This window comes from Erithacus rubecula (genome assembly GCF_903797595.1).
Source record: "Erithacus rubecula genome assembly, chromosome: 18".
Taxonomy (NCBI): Eukaryota; Metazoa; Chordata; class Aves; order Passeriformes; family Muscicapidae; genus Erithacus; species Erithacus rubecula.
In genome coordinates, this window is record NC_136670.1 from 218,286 (window position 1) to 237,467 (window position 19,182).

The following is a 19,182-nucleotide window of genomic DNA, read 5'->3' on the forward strand; positions in this document are numbered from 1 at the left end:
ACCATCTCAGTAAATTAATGTTCCACATGCAATAGTCAAACACTCAGCTCAGACAGAAGTTTCTCCAGTAAAAGTTCCCATGGATCAGTCCCCCACCACAGAAATCACTCTGCAGTGGAAAGCAAAGCTCACACCTTTACTCCTGCAAATACGGAAAGTTTTTAAAGACTTATTCAATACCCAGGAGGCAGTAATATTTTCTCTAACTTTCCAACAGTTGCAATTCTATTTTTATAAATAATTTTTAACTTCTATATTTGGACTGTCTACATGGTAAATTTAAAGGAAGGGTGGCTCCCTTTAAGCAAGAAGTTTGGCCTCAGCTTTCAGCTTTGTAAAAAGAATGGAATTCTAAAATTTGTGGGGTTGAAACACCTTATTATGGTAAACTATGTGAGGAGAATAATTTTCTGTTTCAATATAGGATGGACCATTCTCCTCAGAATAAAACTGGATAAAGAAAAAATATCTGATGACAAAGCTACCTATGAAATTACTGTGGTATTATTACCTGGGGAATAAACCTGTTCTATGCACAGAACCATCCTGGCCACATGTCTGGAGCCATTAGAGACAGGAATGCTCAGAATTATGAGGACATGTGTTTTCCCATAGTCATATTCTGGACTTTGAATTCATCAAGTAAGGGAGGCAAAACTTGACTGTGAACTTCTTCATGATGGATCATCTTTGCCAGTACCACAACTTCAGGAAGGACATAATGGAATAATACTCACATATCCTGCAAAAGAACAGGTGTGCTGTGCCAGTGTTCCCCTGAGTGTGGTAGGCAGCAGTAGAACCTGGAAGGCACCGGGTAGGGTATAGGAGACACAAGAATCAAGAGTCCTGTAAGCTCCAGTCTTTTTGAGCTGAACTGAGCCCCACTAGGAGCCATCCAAAAGCTGATTTGGTAGGACAAACTGTCTACTGCTGCAGCTGCCTGACTCAAGAGAATTAACAGTATTAATAGTTCAATTTGAATTCAAGGTAACCCTTACAAGTCCATATTCATCAGCCAAACACCAGTTCAGCTCTGAGCATAACCTGCCTGATCCTAAAAGTTCTTTTGACCTTTCAAGTCTCTGAGGTCAGGCATGAAACTCTCTCTTCACAGGCTGCCTCCTCTGTTGCATTGGAACTACCCAAGCTGTGTGCCAAACCTGGCAGCATCAACTTTGCTATTCCCTCTGCTGCTTCTCTCGTCTCCTTTAAACAAGAAACAGCTGACGTTCTAAAATAGCTCCACTTTCCACATAAGCAGCACAGTGCAGACATTTGGTACATGGGCTGTAAAGCAGAGATCCCAAAGTTTTGTCCACTAGTGATCCAATATCAAGAGACAAAGGGATGGAAAGCATAATAAAATTAACTGCAGTTTCATATTCAAGAGTGTCAATTAAAATACCTTCTTTATTTCCTATAGCAGCCTCATGATTTGCATACCCATAGTCTGTATTTTGGGAACTGGTGTTCTAAGACAGATATAGAGACAGGAAGCTCACAGGGCTCTCATACTGTGCCACAAAAAGCCTCAGAAATTCCACTGGGCATCAGCAGGAAATGCAGTGACATAGAAGAGAGTCCTAGTAGTCACACCACACTATCCACTTTTTACACTGTCGCCTCTGTAAGAGAGCTTCCCTACGAACTCCACACACCAATTCAAGTTCCATAAGGTCACAGCGCCATTGTTCCTTATGCCACAACACAACCAGATCACAAAAGTACATCCAGAAAACACTGAGGAAGGTTCCGTGAAGAACTGGCTCTGCTCATTCAGGTTACCGAGCCCATGAGTGGTTTCACACGATTGGCTGCAGGTTTCCCAGGTCAGCTCAGCAGGTTAACAGGGCTCACCTACGGCCAGGAAGGAGCTAATAAGCTCTCCAGAGCAGAGCTGACTCTGAGCAGTTCACCTGGGTATCAATACCCTCCAGCTAGAGCCAGAAGTGCACAAACACAGCATGGGTCAGCATACACCTGTGGCTCAGACAGCACCATCCTGCCCTGGGGCTCCCCATGGGCACTGGGAAGGGCACAGCACCCACAGAGCACAGGCTCAGGCACTGCTCTGCTGCTGCAGCACCAAAGCACAGTTTGCAGGTACTTGCTTCTCTTCCTACCAGTTCCCCAGGCTGCTGCTTCAGGAGTGAGCAATGGGCTTAAGCAATGTTTTTAGCTGCAAAAGGAAAAACCCAGCTCCTGACTGACACAGTTTGATGAAGACATGGTGAACTCAAGTGAAAGTTGGGTATCTTGCTCTATGTCATGTTCTCCTCTCAGTTATGTACTCTCTAGCACCTACTTTGTGCCACAGCTGCTCTCCACTAGACCCTTCCATGTGCCACTTTAGCTGGCACCCATACAGCAAAGCAGGATGTCAGTAAACTGAGCTGCTTTCTTTCAGTGACCTGAACATTCACCAAGGACATAACTGTGCAGTCCAGAACAGAGGCACAGGAAGATGGAGACATGAGATTTTCACTTTTGGCTGCTACTTCAACTCAGCTGCTCATTGAACCACAACTTAAAGCTTCTCCAGGGCAAAATCATGTTTAAAACTTCCTACTCATCCCCTCTGTTTTAGGGGAACTACTTTTAACATAGATCACAAGCCTGTTAAATTTTTGAGCTAATCCCCCACAACAGCTGCATTTCTGTGTAAAGAGAAGGAAAAGAAACTTTGATTAGTTTTGATACGAAAACAAGTATTTCTTTGGAACCACAAGCACTGACCCCCGCACCACAAGTGTTCTTACAGCACCAATGGGCGCCTCATGCACTCCCATCAATTTAACAAAATTGCCTTGCTCCTTAGGCAACAACTGTCTCAAGTCCATCCAAACATATCCTACTCTATAAAATGCATGTTTCCTTTTAAGACAGTAAGACAACATCAAAAGCACAACTGAAGCTATTTTACTCCATATTGAACCTGAAGATCTGTGCCAGTATTTTTTCCACAGACACATTTAGAAATTCCTTTACATTTTAAGCTAGCATAACACTTATAGATTGTACAATTAAACTGGGATAGTGAAACACCAGTTAAAGACAGCAAACCCCTTGTCTGAGAGATAAATAGCACAAATAGAGGAGACAATATCTGAGCAAGCCTGGGAGGGCACACAGCTGGGAGAATGAGGTTGTCAAGTTTTGGTCACTAGTGATGAATCCTACTGCTCAGAGTTCTCTCACTCCTGCAACCACTGAAACCACATTACAAATTTGGAAATTCTTCTGAAAAACACTTGAAAATTTTGAGTAGCAACACCTGCAATGAACCACCCTCAATAAGCTCTGCACTGGATGAAGGTGTCCCTTCAGCTGATCTCTCATGAGGCAGCGATCCCAACCTGTGCTGTAAGAAAACATCTGGTAGCTCAGGAATCCAGGTGACAGGCCAGATCCAGCTAACAGGTTTTCTACCAGGTAAATCACACTGACACGAGAAATAATTCACGTAAGAAAAAAATATTATTTCAGCTTACATAGGTCTCAAAATTACATCTTCCCCCTTCACCAGCCAGATTTGAAACTATTCAAAGCTGCAACAGAGTTTTTAGCTAATAGGTAAAAAACACTGTGTAAACATCAAAAAAACCATCCCAATCCAATCCACTAATATACCTACATATTTATTGGAGGGATTTGTATCTCTGTTCTAGTCGTACTCTCTACGCAGTCAAGATATGTGTCTTGATTTAATGTTGTCAGGGTCAGAAAAAAATGTAGAAAGTCTCTTAAGTGGTACTCAAACCTACTCCAGCCATGATAGAGACAGGTGACCCCTGAGATCTAATTGACCTTGTATCATAACAAAGTTGCGCATTAGTAGATGGTGGTGATTACCTTACCTGCACACCAGTTATACTGGGGATGGCACAGGGTAGGACACAGAGACCATCTAACCACCATAAAAAGAGAAGAGATAATTGGATTCTTGTTTATCCGATGCCAGTAATAAAAAATGGCTATATCCTTTGAAATCCAGGATATTTCAAGTTGTACCTACCCCACCCCTGTTCCTGTTCTCCACTGCAGCAGGGAAGATGTAACAATGCCAGACTCCAGACTCTGCCCTTGTACCATTGTCACTCCAGAGCCTAAGGGAATGATGCAGCACAGTCCTCTTCCAGCTGACTATGCCCTGGTAGGGTCTGACAAGCCTTTTTGCTGCTGCATTTATTGGCATAAATATATCCAGTGACATAATTCCATTGAATGTTCTCTTACCAGGGCAGCAGTTTAAATATCATCAGTCCACCACTTACTGTTAAAGAACTCCTCGTAGTCAGTTTTCTCCACACAGCATGTGTACATGCGCAGCGCTGCCACCTTGATCTTCTATATAAAAAGAGACAACACTTGAAGCACTCATCACTAGAGCTGGTGAACACTACTGGCTTTGTTCCACACATTGCCATTTCTGAAACACTTATTTTGAGATCCACCACCTCTTGAGATTTTTCAGGAGCACACTAAACTATTAGGTCTCTCAGTAATGGCATGAGCATAATTAATTTTGTCTCGAAAGAAAAAAAAAAAAGAAAACATCTTCCTAAACATCCTTCCAAATCTAGCATATTAAAATACTTGATATAATTACAGAAAATATAAATTAAATGGCTTTCCCTACACCATCTCTGAAGATCACAATTCACAATTCCTTGTTTCCTCCAACACATTTACGTGACGTTTGCCACTAAGAGTGTGTTGTATAATTTAAGTTTTAAATATTAAAGAAGTCACATACCAGATATCCTAAAAATAGCACTTTTTTTTTCCCTAGAAAAGTGAGACTTGACTGACTATAAAAGTGAGAAAGGAATCCCAAATGATAAACAACATGAGGTACTCTCGGATGCTTTGACATTTCTCATTTTGTTCCTGACCTGCCATTGCACCAAAAACACTTCCGGTGCATCATCTACAACAAAGACATATGCTGAACCTTCAAAGAGCACAATAACTAACAGCAAAAATCTTAAAGAGAAATGGCATTGGGTTTGGATTGCTCTGATTTGGCTTTTTATTTTTCTTAGTGACATATACCAGTGAACATCTCAGTGCTCACCATACTGCAGGGATGAGCACCCTGCCTGCTAAACGGCAGTTCAAATCACCAAAGTGTCTCCTCCAACAATAGGAAAATAAAGAAGATGTAATTGATTGCTGAGAAAACACAGGAGCCCATAATTTTTCTTATTCAGTAATCTCAGGCTTCTGTCAAAAATCAAACATATATCTAATCTTGAAGTAAACTTATTTACATGGCTTACAGGAGTTCTGAAGGTTTCTCTTTTAAAGGAAACACTGCCTGGCCAGTAGCAGAGATCTCCCTGGTGAGAGTCACTGCCTCAGAGGAGGCATTACTAGACATCAAAAACATATTGTAAAAAACAGTCCCCACAATCCAGGCCTTAAATAGTGCAGGTAACAAAGGAGAAACTGATGAAATTTAATCATGAAAGTTTTAGGGTGTAGAAGAAGTGTGGGGGAAGGGAGAATAAAACAGAAGGCAAGAGAAATATTAAGAAACTTCCCAAAGATCTCCTAGAGAGCACAGGCAAGGCCAAAAATGAACTCAGGTCTCTTGGGCCCTAACCACAAAATAGCTCTCTCCCAACCCAGGCTCCCCAGCCAAAAGCAGGTAGTAAAGAGCAGCAATTAAAGAGAACTCTGAAATCGACACTTAGAGCTAACAAGAATCTTTATTACAACAATACGTACACAACTACATGGGAGACAAACGACACTCTCAAGAGGTTTAGGATCACCTGATTAAAGCAACTGATTTTAACCAAAATAACTGAACCTCTTACAAGTCATTTATCTTTGCTTTACACTTTCTGAGGAGCAGCATGCAATCAGCAAGTTTCAGATCAGTCTCTGAAGAGGTGCACTCTGCCTTTCAGCTACTCAAAGCACCTTAAAACTTTTATTATTTTTAATCTTTTTATTCAAATAACTGGTTTTAATTTTAATACAATCGTCATTCTTTCAAGATGCCTTTTCCTCTCATTCTTTTGCACTCTTTTTTAGCTCAGAGAAAAAGAGTTATGAATTTCATCTTTTTTCTTCCATGCAAGGAACCAAAAAGCATGTCTCACTGAGCTGCTCTCAGACAGTGTTAACAACCGTTTTATGAAAGGGCTATTTAAAAAGTAAAGGAGAAAGAGAAGGACCTATTTGTGATTCTGCCCTAGTCAACTACCATTGAACAGTGATTTGAACAGCAACCACACCATATCTCACCACTCACTGCTCAGCAGACCCCTCCTGGTAAGGCTCTTAGTCTATTCTTTGTTTCACAAATGAAGTAAAAATCAGATATCTGAAGAAATTCAAGGATTTAAACTCTACAAGCCAAATACAATATTGTTGCATATGTCAATGATGGCAATACACAATGGAAGTTCAAGATCTGGATTATTAAACCCTTACATCAGAAAACAGGAATTTACATTAAATTTTTTTCATTAAGCACTGCTCCTATCATAAGAAAAAACATGTGGGATGGTTTTGGTCTGCTTTTTAGAACTACCAAACAATCAAAAGAATTACTAAATTATTGCTTTACCCATCTGCTGTACTTGAGTGGTCCTGTGAACCCCATTGCTTCTATTATCCTTGTAAAAGCACCCACTTTTTCTTCAGATGGCTGCAAGGAATCTTTTGCAGAAAGATGCTGTAAAATTGAAATAGCACATATTTCAGTTTCACCAATTAAATCTGACATATTTTAGTTAGCGAAGTTATAAACTTTGAGAATGTTAAGGATTTTTTGCTTACTTTCCTTGTTCAACAAAACAAAACAAAATAAAACAAATCAAAACAAAGTACTCTTTAGGTCTCCCCTGAAAATATTCCACTGGTTTTCATATGTGCAATTCCTCTGTTTATGAATACAAACATTGCATAACCATTGTGATAACAACATCCCATTGGAAGCTCACATTTAGATAGTTACAGAAACCAACTTTCCAAAATATGGCTCCTATCCTACACTCCCATATTCATTCTAGGAGTCTTTACTTGAGCTTAAGTTTTTTGCAGATAAAATGAGGAAACAAATCACAGAAAGAGTAAATAAAGCTAACCTTTCATATTCCCTCTCTTCCTCTCACAGGAAGATATAGTATATGTAATTACTATACAGTAATTATACATTATACAAACCAATCAGCTTGGTTTAAAACCAATGAAGATACATGAACCCACCATTCTTACCAAAGAGCTCCCCCAGACTGTTATTCCCCTTACAGTTAATCTACAGGATACTTGCAGAAAAACCAGAGCCACAAATGATCAACAGAAATGATCTGCAGTGTCTTCAAACATGAACGTTAATGTCCTTTTCCAGACTCACCACACACTTTAAAATACCCTTGGGCTGATGCTGTGGCTTAAGCCCAGTGGACAAGTGGGGATAGGGGAGAGAACTGGGAGGGTAAAAGTGAGAAAATTCAGGGGTTGAGATAAGGGCAGTTTAATTAGTTAAACAAAAGTCACAGACACAAGCAAAGCCAAAGGAGAAATCATTCCCCACTTCCTCAGGGCAGCCAGGTGCTAAGCAATCCCCAGGACAGCTGGGCTCCATCACTGTAACATCACACCAATGCCCCCCATGTCCTCCTTCTTCCCAAGCTTTATATGTGAGAATGATGCTGGATAGTCTGGACTGTCCTTGGGGTCAGTTGGGATCAACTGTTCCCACCGTGTCCCTGCTGTGTCCTCATGACTCCTTCTGCACCCCCAGCTACTCCAGTGGTGGGGTGAGGACCAGGAAAGGCCTCAACCTTTTGTCAACCCTGCTCAGTAACTAAAACATACCTGGGTTATCATGGCTATGTCCAGCACAAATCCAAACCACAGCCCATACCAGCTATTAGGAAGAAAATTTACTCTGCCCCAGCCCAAAGCAGTACAACTGGTAAGAAAACTTCATGGCATTCTGCCTCTAAGCACTCCAGCAGCAGCTATCAGCCAGCGGTAATCACCACTGGTACTTCAGCAAATCATTTCCATGAATTAAGTATGCAGTATAGATGTTTTGCTATCAACAAATTACTTTTAATATATCCATTGCACATGAATCTTCTTCATATACTTGAGGAAATACAGCTGAGAGCCATTATAATCTGCAAAAGTAATGAGACCAGGATGCCATCTCCAGCAAGGATCAGGAACAGATCTTTAGGGATAATACAAAAGCAGAGAAATACAGCACATACCATCTCAGCCTTCTGGGACCTACCTGCCCAGCTTTTGACAGACATTCTCGCAACAGAAAATGTATCTATTCATTTTTCTATCAGCTCCAGCTGGAGGAGTTTGAAACTATTAAACTCAGTAACACAAAGTTGTAGTATGTTGGGTTTCACAGTTTAATTTTGCTAAAAAAAACCCTTGAGCCATATTTAAATCCAACTTTGTAATTTGGACTAGATGCCCTTTAAAAGTCCCTTCCAACCCAAACTATTCTATGATCCTTGGATGCTCCCAATTTTTCCATAAGAACCTGCAAACAACCATTTCCTATCCCACTTTTCAGTAACTTTTATTAGTTTTATAGGCCAGGATACACATATACACTACTTAGTTTAGAAGTGCTCTTGAATAGGCTATTCTCATATTGAAAGTTTTTCCCTTTTCGCTATAGACTTCCTAGCACTAATATTGTAGGTTTTAAAATGGCAAAAATGGTAAGTAAATACAGATTAAAATACAGGCCCGTACTCTGCACAAGTTGCTACATTTAACTAAAAACCAACTATAAAGGTGACAAAAATTATAGCTCTGAGACAGAATCCATCCCTGTGTATATCCACACACAATCCTGAGCATTTGAGATAAAATACTCTGCACTTGTGCACTGTCCATGGATGGCTATCAACGGCTTGAATCCTGCCATGCCCAGCACTCAGGTAAATGGGGGGAAACCCACCCAGCACCATTTTAATATCTGTCAACCAGCCAGACAGTGTAACACTGCCCAGGACCTCCTGTGATACTCAGTTCCTCCTCTGAACGCTGATCATTGAACCTGTTAAACAAGACCCCTCTTACCAAGGTCTGCACATCCCACCCTCTGCCACATGGGATGCACTCAGTGATTCCACTGACACACGTGGATATTTAAATCAATTTTTTGTACCTTCTCTTCAGGATTATGCAATGCAATACTCCCTGCTACACTACAAAGGGCTCTTAACCTTCCATCATAACTCAATAATCTCCTTTCAGCCAGGCAATGATAGGAACTGCTCAAGGCAGAACTTGTGTCTAATAACCACTGCAACACTCAATAATCAACATTTATCTCCCCCACAGGAATTCAAATCACACTGAACCTCCAATGAACCCACACAGAACTTCTTTACATGCCTCTTATCTATAAATGCATATGAAGTCTCCCTCTGTACAGGTTTTTCATAATACAGAGAAAGTTAAAAACCAAAATTATCTCAATTCATCTGTTGTTAGCTCATCACTAAAACAACAGCTAACCAACAAGCAGGTTTTTCAAGGAAATGCCATGTTTCTTGCTTCATTCTTCTGCAAGGCAGCCTGGACTAGGTCAGGAGATGGTGAAGGAATTTAAGCAGAGAGTGCTTGGTTCAACCTATGGATAGAGGCCTGAAGCTCATCCTGCCAAGGCCAGGACTGCAGCCAAATGCAATTAAACAATCCTATAAGCATCTTTAAAATCAGACCTAGGAAACACTGGGGTGAGGAGGGGGGAAGCTGCATGGTGCTTAGTTGCCAGTTGGACTAAAACTCCAACACAAAGAGAGAGAGCGAGCAAGCAAGAAAACTTAAATATAACTCACACAAAACAAGCTCATCAAGACACTGTGCAAGGGACATAAGCCTACCTCAGGCTGCCTTTCCTGCTCAATACCTGAAACACAGTGCTTAAAGCAAACAATCATTTCAATTTTGACACTGAACATAAAATGAAACATCTGGAGCTCACCATTAATTCCAAACCACTTTCCCACCAGGACTGCACAGTCAAGTTCACATTTCAAAGATGAGTAAGTACTTCTCTATTCAAAATAATGAAGTTGCAGTCCAAAAACCCACCTCAAACCTACAGTGTTGTAAACTGCTTCCTCTCTGGTCATAAACCCTGCCTGGCTTCTTACACCATGGCTATTTTAACTGGTAAGTTTCCTCATCCATCTTTCCACCCTTGTACCCCTCCCCTTGCCCTTTCAAATACACCAAAAGCAAATTTTGAATCTTGCCTTGATGATCTCTATGGCACTCCTGGTTTGTTTGATCTATTCTCCTGTCACCCACTGCTCTCCCAGATCTGCTTTGCAATTGCTGCCTGTGCAGGTCTCAGAGAAGTGCAGGAAGGAATAGAGACTAGGGGCATACATGTTTGGGAGTTTGGATTACAACTTTAGCTCTAGCCATGATAAATTATGCAACTCCTTTGTGTATGCTTCAGTCTCTGTCTGCAAAATGTTTGGTTTATCAGGCAGGGGTTCTTCCCCTGCACACTTACGGGTTTACTTCATTTTTTCTATCCATGTCAAAATAATTAACTTAAAATCCTTCTTAGTATGTACTGCTAACTCCACACCAGCAAAATGCACTATTAGCTAAATTGCAAACAGGGATTATTGTTTTCATGAAAGTTTTACCCATCAGTCCACGACTCTTTTTCCTTCTGTCCTCTCCTTTCTCATGCACGTGTTCCATTCTGCCATTTTCTTTACACAGATTAACAAAAGCAGTATCAGGGTATTCATTAGTTGAGAGATGCTAACACCCTTGGTTTAAGTGGTAAATTGACCTTATGAAGTTGATTCATGCCTCAGAAAACTTCTACTCCAAGACAAAAGACAATAGATGTACAAGACACATACCGGAGATTAATACAATAGTACAGATGATCAGTAAATTATTGCACAATAATTAGCTGTTATTAGTAAACTGCATGACAATTTTCAGTGTTCCCAACTGCCCCCAACACCTTAATTTCTTTCCTCACTGGAAGGAAGCCCTCAGCCTTGTCAATGGAACCTTCACCCTGCTAACCCAATTGTAACTGCACCTTCCTATGTCAGCCCTTCATATTCTGGAACAGAAAAGAATTCCTTCTCAAATTACCAGACCCATTGTTCACATCTTAGAGAAAAGTTGAACCCTCTCCTATGTGTTCTGAGAAGTGTTTTGCCTCTGTAGAATCCCTAGCACATGTTCCCTCCAACAACAGAACTACTCAACTCTTCTCACCTTACTCATATTGTAAAAGGATCTGTTTTGCCACGTGATGGCTCCATTGGCTTGAATCAATCCATCACAGAATTTAGAGAGTTGGAAAGGGCCAGCTTTGTGTCTCTAGTAGAAAAGATAAAAGAAAAGAAAAAAAAATTAAGAGACCACTGACTTAACTTTACATCAATTACCCATAGTTTGCTTCCAAGTCAATTAATTCTGGCTAATTCTGAAAAACTCTATCACAAAAAGCACAAATTTATTATGACAACTGTTGCACACAAAATAGCTATCCATGCTTAATGCTCCACACCCCATTTTCCAGTGTTCCATAAATGTACTGATTGAATGGACAGCAGAACACAGCACTCAAAAGCCACAGGCTCTCTGCTTTGACTCTCACACTACTTCTAATTATTGTCTCTTTATAAAGAATAAATGTTTTTTCTGACTTAGCAGACAAGCAGCTATTTTTATCTACAACTTCATAGCTCATTCAATTGTTTTTGTGGCCAGGACTTGAGAAAACACAAATTGCAGTGTAAAAGCTACCACTACAGCTCCTATGACTTCAGAGCACATGACCTCATTCACAGAGCTAGTGCACAACAAAGAAAACTCTCAAGCAGGAGCTCCCCACGAAAGAAAACGCACACTGAACAGAACACTCTCACAGCCTCCTAGCACATCCAACTTAGCAGCAGCTTATTGATCAATTAATTCAGACAAAGTAAAAATGCTTTTCAGAGCAGTCATCCCCAGATGTGTACTGAATGTAGAGTAAGCCCAACATAATTAAACTCCGCAACTTCTCATATTCACCTCTAGTCCCAACATCACGAACTGCTGGTGTCAACTGGTGCTTTAATAGTAGGTTTGGCATCTATTCCTATTTTCTACACATTTTTCACCCCTTCATCATAAACTGCTATTACATGATGTTTTAGTTGATTTACTCTGGATGGACACACTGGCATTATGCTGGCTGTCCCACAACTGCGAGCAAAACTGCAAAGCTGCCACTGCAGCAACACTACATGTGCTGTGCAAGGTAAACATCCATCAGTACTAGGAAGTCCAAGGCCACTGTATAGTGGAGATATTCTATCAAATAAAGTGTTCTCAAAATGAAATGCTGGAAACACCACACAAACATGACTGGCTTGTAATAGCTCGTTTGGAAAAGCAACACCTCCATTTGGACTTCTGCATTTAATCTTCTCACAACGGATCACTTAGATCTATTAAAAGACACATCTGGGTATGCAACAAGAGTAGGAGATCACTCTTGCAGCAGCAAAGAGCTCTGGAGCTGCCTTGGTATTTCCACAATACACAGTGAAGGCATCACTTCTGGAAGCCTCTTTATTGAAAAGCCATTACTTTTTCCTGGTAATTTAAGATCATTCAATTTTTCACACACTTCAATACGTTCTGATGTCTCACCTGGAAAGTACTGCACAGCATCCGCTGACAGCAGCCCAGGACTGCAGCAGTCCGTAGCAATCCACTCCACCCTGCTATCCATTGGGTCACTCCAGTCTGGCAGCTCTGCAACGAGGAGATGGGCAATGAAGAAAAGGACACAAATACACAGAAGTAATTTAACTGTCCCTCTGCTTCCACGGGTTTTATTCATTAATACAATAGGAACAACACGGAGCTGTGTCAGGGGGCAGAGGGAAGGATCTAGGTTGGAGATCAGGGGAAGGCTCTCCCCCCAGAGGGTGCTGAGCACTACCCAGGCTCCCCAGAGAATGGGCACGGCCCCAAGGCTGCCAGAGCACCAGGAGTGTTTGGACACCACTCTCAGGGTGGGATTGTTGGGGTGTCTGTGAAGGGCTGAGCATTGGACTCAATGATCCTTGTGGGTCCCTTCCAACTCTGGATATTCCGTGATTTTAACAATCCTCAGATTCAACTCTCAACCTCTGCTTGACAACAGCATAAATTTTGATATGAAAATATTTTGCCTTCCAGTACAAGTATCCAACCCAAGTCTGATGGCAGAAACAGATGAATGGAAGGAAATGGTGGGCTGTCTACACCATAAAACCACATCACAACTTCTCTGTCTATACAATAAATTCAAATGTTTAAGATGCACTCTTCAACTGACTAAGTTCTAAAAAGCCTTCCTCCAACTCAGCTTTTATGCATCTTTCTCTTACTTTACTCAGGAATAGCTAAGAATTTTTGTATTCCAAAAGCACATACTGTCCCAATAAATTTCAGTGAAGATAATTACTTTCTGTCATGAAAATGTCAGCAGTACAAAGAAGAGGTGGGGCTTTTTTTGCCTGCACTTTCTTTGCATCTTTCACTTTCTGCAATATTTCTGCAATATTCTGCAAATATTAGTACAATATTTGCCTCCTTCAAACATGCACTATATTAATACTGGAAATAATGTATATCTTACTAGGATGGAGTTTCCATTTTCTAATAAAAATAGCTTCATTTCTGGTTGGCCACAAAGATGACTAAGAGACTGAAGCACCCAACATATGAGGAGAGGATTAGTTTTCAGAAAAGAAGACTTTAGGTAAATCTTACCAATTTGTATTAATATCTGGTATGGTGCGCAGTCAGACTGTCCCTGATGGTGCCCAGTGAAAGAACTAGGAAAGCAGCAGATCTGCCCAGAGATAAGAGGAACCAACACAAACCAACCTGAGCTCCTGTTCCCCTTCTGTGATCTGCACAGTTACTGCAGTCCTTCAGGGGTGACCATCAGCCTCACACGCTGTCCCTCAACTCCTCCCAGAGCTGCACTTTGAATCCATTAAGGGAACTGATTTGGGTTTTAAAAACTGCAAAGGGAGACATGCTGTCCTATGACAAATATGACATAAACAGTTTAACAAACATTTCAGTGAGAAAGTAGTAACCTTTTTATGTGAACAATTACTACAATACACCAAGGATCTGACAAAACTTTTTTGAGGCTTTTTCTCATTAACATGCCCAAGTTGGGATATGGCTTAAAGCTTGAACATACTGAGGTTTAGAACTGCTGAAACACACAAATGCAACAAAACTGGACAGAGACATATGAAAACAAAAAATAAGCATAAGCACACTTAAAAGCTGAGATGTGATAAACAATTCAGCAATAAAGAAAACAGACACCAGGAGATAGCAGGGAATACAAGGAGCTAAGGAATTTTCTCTAAGCCAGCATCACTTTGCAGAACACAGCTTTCCTTTCAAATTACAAGTGCTACTTTTGCTTCTCCCCTTGGCTGAAAGAAAATGTACCAAACCTAAACTGAACAGAATTTCTCGGGAATAGTCTGCAGACAGCTGCCTTGTCAAGATAGAGATGAAAGAATATGGCTGGTCTTCTAAATCCTCTTGGCAACATTTAGGAAAGTCTTAGGTAGTAGACAAACTATTTATCAAGGCATCTTGGGCAAAAGCCAGATTTATCATAATGCCATTATTAAGGAGCAGTGCTGAAATGTCAGGTATCACACCAGGAGCTCTAAATAAGACAACAAACAAGTTTTTCTTATTTCCAGTAGGAGGAAGAAAGACAAAGTTTTAAGACTCGTTTTCATACAACTAGGCAACCACTAAATTCTAATGCAGAAACAGGTGCTGAGAAATGCCAGGAATGAGCAGTTCTTGAGCTGAACCTAAGAATACTTCAGGTCACAAAAATAGCAGGTAACTACATCATCTCGTCTCTAAATAGAAACCTTTCTGGTCGGGCTGAAAAATCCAATCAACTTACTTTGCCAACATCAATGACTGAGCGGCTGGAGCTGGCTGAAGAGCTGACCAGGGTTAGGTAAGCCCAGCAGGCAAATCCTTTCCCTTCAGAAGCATTTTCACTGCCCTGGGGCTGCGGCTCCACAGACAGCTGAGCCCTTCTGGTGCCTCACTGCTTCCCTACTGCTCTCCCCACTCCCTGCCTGCTGACCATTGCCTCTTTAATGCTTTCAAGCTGCAGAACCTGTTAACACTGTTCTGCCACTCCAGCACTTGGATCATGGGGGTCAAGAAAAAGGCACGGGTGGGAGGAGAAAGCAGGAACTCAAGATCGCTGCATTTCAGCTGCTCTCAGGCAGGTTTGTACTTGGCTGCTTTCACCTTGAGATCAGAAACAGCAGGGTCACCATGCTTGGGGAAACCACACCCTGAGCCATCAGGACAGAGTATCTGGGAGGCTAATTTCATATTTTCCTTGTACCAAAGGCATTTCCTGTTCCTGGGAAATCTGTCCCCACTTAACAGCACTGGCCACTCTATGTGGTGATAGAAGATCACACCCAGGTACAAAATTCTGCTTTCTAGACAATATGTTAAATAGAGGAACTCTGCTGCAGATGCTTCAAAGGCTAATAGAAAGAAAAACGCACATGAATGGGAAAGAAAAAAGGAGTGGAGTCACTGGAAACCCACACTTTCACAGCAACCCAAACACTTCCAATCTGAGTCACAAAACCACTAGGGCTCTAAAATGATCAAGTCCAACCACTAACCCAGTACTGCCAGGTTCATTACTAAATCATGTCAGCAAATGCCACATCCACATGGTGTTTGAACACTTCCAGGGATGGTAATTTCACCACTGCCCTGTGGTGGTGCCAGTGCCTGACCAGTAACACAAAAATTGGGATACTCACGCTATCCTTGCTATCAAACAGCTCCAGAGTGAGAAGGGAAGGTCCCATAAGTGCAATGCCCACCCCCTCAGGGCACACACTGAGCTCAGCAGAGGAGTCCCACTGGCAGACACGTGTCTCCAGCCCCCAACAGGAACCAAAACCCTTACACAACAGAATCACAGGATCAGTTGGGTCGGAAAAGACCTCTGAGATCGTCGAGTTCAACCTATGACCCCAACACCACTACGTCAACTAGACCATGCCACTGACTCCCTTAAACACCTCCAGGGATGGTGACTCCACCACATGCCTGGGCAGCCCCTTCAGTGAAGAAATTCCTCCTGATGTCCAAGCTGAACCTCCTCTGGCACAGTCTGAAGCCGTTTCCTCTCATCCTGTCCCTTGCTCCCTGGGAGAAGAGCCCGATCTCCCCGGCTGTCTCCTCCTGTCAGGGAGTTGTGAAGAGCCAGAAGTTCCCTCCTGAGCCTCCTTTTCTCCAGGCAGAGCCCCTTTCCAGCTTCCTCAGCCGTTCCTGGTACTCTAGCCCCTTTCCTAGCCCTGTTCCCATCCCTAAACACGCTCCAACCCTTCACCAAACCTTCTGCAAACACAAACTCCGCGGGAAATCTCGCCCCGTTGCTTCGCCAGACATCGGGCGCGAGGCCACAGGGTGGGAAAGGGAGCAGCCCGCGCTGACACCCCTCGGGCTGCGGGGGAGGCCGCCACAGGGGCGGAGCGGGGACAGCCCCGGCTCCACACGCCGCTCGGCCCCTCAGCACCAGCCCTTCCTCCTTCCTTTACTCACCACGGCCCGCGCCAGCGCCGCCATCAGTCCCCAGCGCCGCTTCCGCCGGCGCGGCCCTGCCCCTTCCGCGGGAAGCGCTGGGCAGGATGGGGGCGTGAGGCCGGGTGGCCGCGCGGCTCTGACCCAGAGCGGCTCTGTATCGGGAGCGCTGCCCGGTGTGCAACAAGCTGCTAACGGCACGCTCCAGAGAGTAGTTACGTAATTGTGTCTTCATGGAAAAGAAAGCACCTTTCCCCACTATTTAAAGCGCAGGTTATAGGCTGCCCATAGGAGGTAAATATTAAGGAAGTTTCCCATTCTCACCGTTCTGTAGTGCCCTGGCAGTCATAGCGTCAAAGATCAGAGACTCTCACTGCTGGAACCGAAGTCTCCCCACAGTGGGGAGCTCAAATGAGCCGAAAGAAGTCTCTGCATTCTGCACTCTCACACGGAGCAGGTCTCATCTCTCTCATTCCACAGAACAATTTATTCACAGGGCAGGAACATAGAAACAGCTCGAGCCGGTGCCTCCAGGGAGCGACCTTGAAGCCCTGGGCTGTTACACCTTCACAGTCCAAGCACAGCAAAGTCTCAGCTCTTCCTCGTAAGTCTTTGGCTCCTGTCCCCCTCTCTATGTTCATCCGCTTCCCTGGCTCCTGCGTTTTTGAGTGTTGTCACCTGGGCCTGTCTGTGCCTTGTTAACCAGAGGTTGGCAGCTCATGGCTCCAACCCAGAGCTTAATCTCCATTTCAATCTGCAGTTTTTGCAGGCTGAGTTACCTGGACCAGATTTATTTCTCAACAGTAAAAACCTAGTGAGAGGAATGTTACATTTGTTTTTACAAACAAGCTGTAGATTTGATGGTAGCACCTAGAGGTAAGAGAAACAATGGGAGGAATTACACTGATTGATGAATGGGAAAAGAGATTTGCCTTTACAAACTGTAGGTTTGCTGGTAAATGAAATTGGGTAACAGAAGATGAAAGAAGGAACCGGGGGGGGGGGGGGGGAACTATGAATTCTATAAGAATTAAAAATTAAAAGGGAGGGTTATACATTAGAGGGGAATGTCAGGTGTCAGGCGTTCCGGGAAGTCTGTGCCTCTCGAGTACCTCAGCCAATGGGGAAAGAGAGGGAAAAGTGCCGGGAAATTAGGATGAAAAGGGAGTTTGCATCCTCCAAAAATTTGAGAGATCCCAGGGGAATTCCCTATGGCCTCTCCCTTCATTCGAATAAAACATGTCCTTTTTGGACATAAACCTCTGATGTTTGTGGATTAATTTTCATTACTAGCAACAGCTTTCTGACCTCTCGAATCTTGTGTAGGAGCAATCGCTGGATCTCTTCAGTTTTGGAGCAAATTTTGCAACCAAATTGCAGAGATCGGGTCTGGAAAGTGAATCAAAGCACCTTTTCTTGGGAAGGGAGACACCTGTTCCTCCTGTTGGTGCTGCAGGTGATCATCTGCCTAGTGGTGGTAAAGGCCAGCAAGACTTTTCTGTCCTAGCATCTTTTGTGTGTGAGCAATCCTTGCATGTATTCACTATTGGAGGTGGTATAATAAATTTTGGTGATGGGTCCCTGAACGGAAGTGACTGTGCTTTTCCATGGGAAGGAAAGCAAGTATTCCCAGTGTTCCAGGTGCAGATGATGGGCTGCCCAACAGGAGGTAAACGCCAGCAAGACCTTTCTTTCTTGGAACCTGTTGTATTTTAGCAATCCCTGGATGTTCAGCATTGGAGCTGAGCTCTTGATGCCAAACTGGGATCTGCATGTAGATGACACCACTTTTACTTGAGAAATGAAGCACCCAGTCCTGCTCTTGGTGGTGGATATGATCATATGATAAAGGCCAGCAAGATTATTTATTTCAGAGTTGTGCAAGCCTGGGTGCTCAGTGATATTCAACAAATCCAGCATGCCCTACCAGACTTTGCACAGCATTTTTTAGACACAGAAATTCAGAGTTTGTAACTTCCCAAGTACAGCCCCTTTATTAGGATTGGTTAGTAGTTTCTGTACAGTTACATAATCCAGGAGTCTTTTTGACCTGTAAGCATGATGTAGGTATCACAACCAACACAGTTCACCTATGGGATACGTGGACCTTGAGTATTTTGCCAGATTAGCAATGTAGACATAGGCATATATCAGCATCTTGATTTACTATGTCCTTAAAGCTTGTTAGTTACAGGATGTCCATGGGTAGGGAATGCTCCTGCTCCCTGTTCCCACTGATGGGGTTTCGTTTCTTGATAATTAGGCTTGAAAGTACACAAACACCTTACACCTGAGAACATCCTGACTTAAGACGATCTTGACATAGTCCATAATTTTGCAACAGTGTGGGAGGCTCCATGTGCTGGTCTGTGCTGGGTTTTGAAAGGGGCAGAGGTGGCAGATCCATGCCTGCCTGCTGCTATCAGCTGTGTCCTGGGGCATGGTGGCTCTACCCCGGGGCAGCAGGGAGAGCAGCATGGAAGCAGCTATAGCTCCTGTGGCTGAGGTTGCTCAGGCCATCCTGGCTGCCCCAAGCGTCTG

The 19,182-nt window shown here is 42.9% G+C and overlaps 1 protein-coding gene across 4 annotated transcripts in view; it reads right to left on the minus strand.

Annotated features, from left to right (window-relative positions):
- The window catches only part of UQCC1 (ubiquinol-cytochrome c reductase complex assembly factor 1), a 46,149-nt gene extending 29,420 nt beyond the window's left edge, over positions 1 to 16,729 (minus strand). Inside the window, exons 1-5 of one of the 4 annotated variants that reach the window (XM_079321315.1) lie at positions 16,663 to 16,729; positions 12,688 to 12,792; positions 11,260 to 11,364; positions 6,587 to 6,694; positions 4,278 to 4,350 (exon numbers count right to left, since the gene is read on the minus strand). In XM_079321315.1, the coding sequence (XP_079177441.1) occupies positions 4,278 to 4,350; positions 6,587 to 6,694; positions 11,260 to 11,364; positions 12,688 to 12,792; positions 16,663 to 16,686 (415 nt within the window). In that variant the 5' untranslated portion in view covers positions 16,687 to 16,729. Of the gene's footprint in view, positions 1 to 4,277; positions 4,351 to 6,586; positions 6,695 to 11,259; positions 11,365 to 12,687; positions 12,793 to 13,914; positions 14,072 to 15,169; positions 15,189 to 15,875; positions 16,014 to 16,662 lie in introns of those variants that run through there. The other 3 variants (XM_079321314.1, XM_079321316.1, XM_079321317.1) reach the window with 3 other exon arrangements.
- Between the last annotated feature and the right edge of the window lie 2,453 nt (positions 16,730 to 19,182).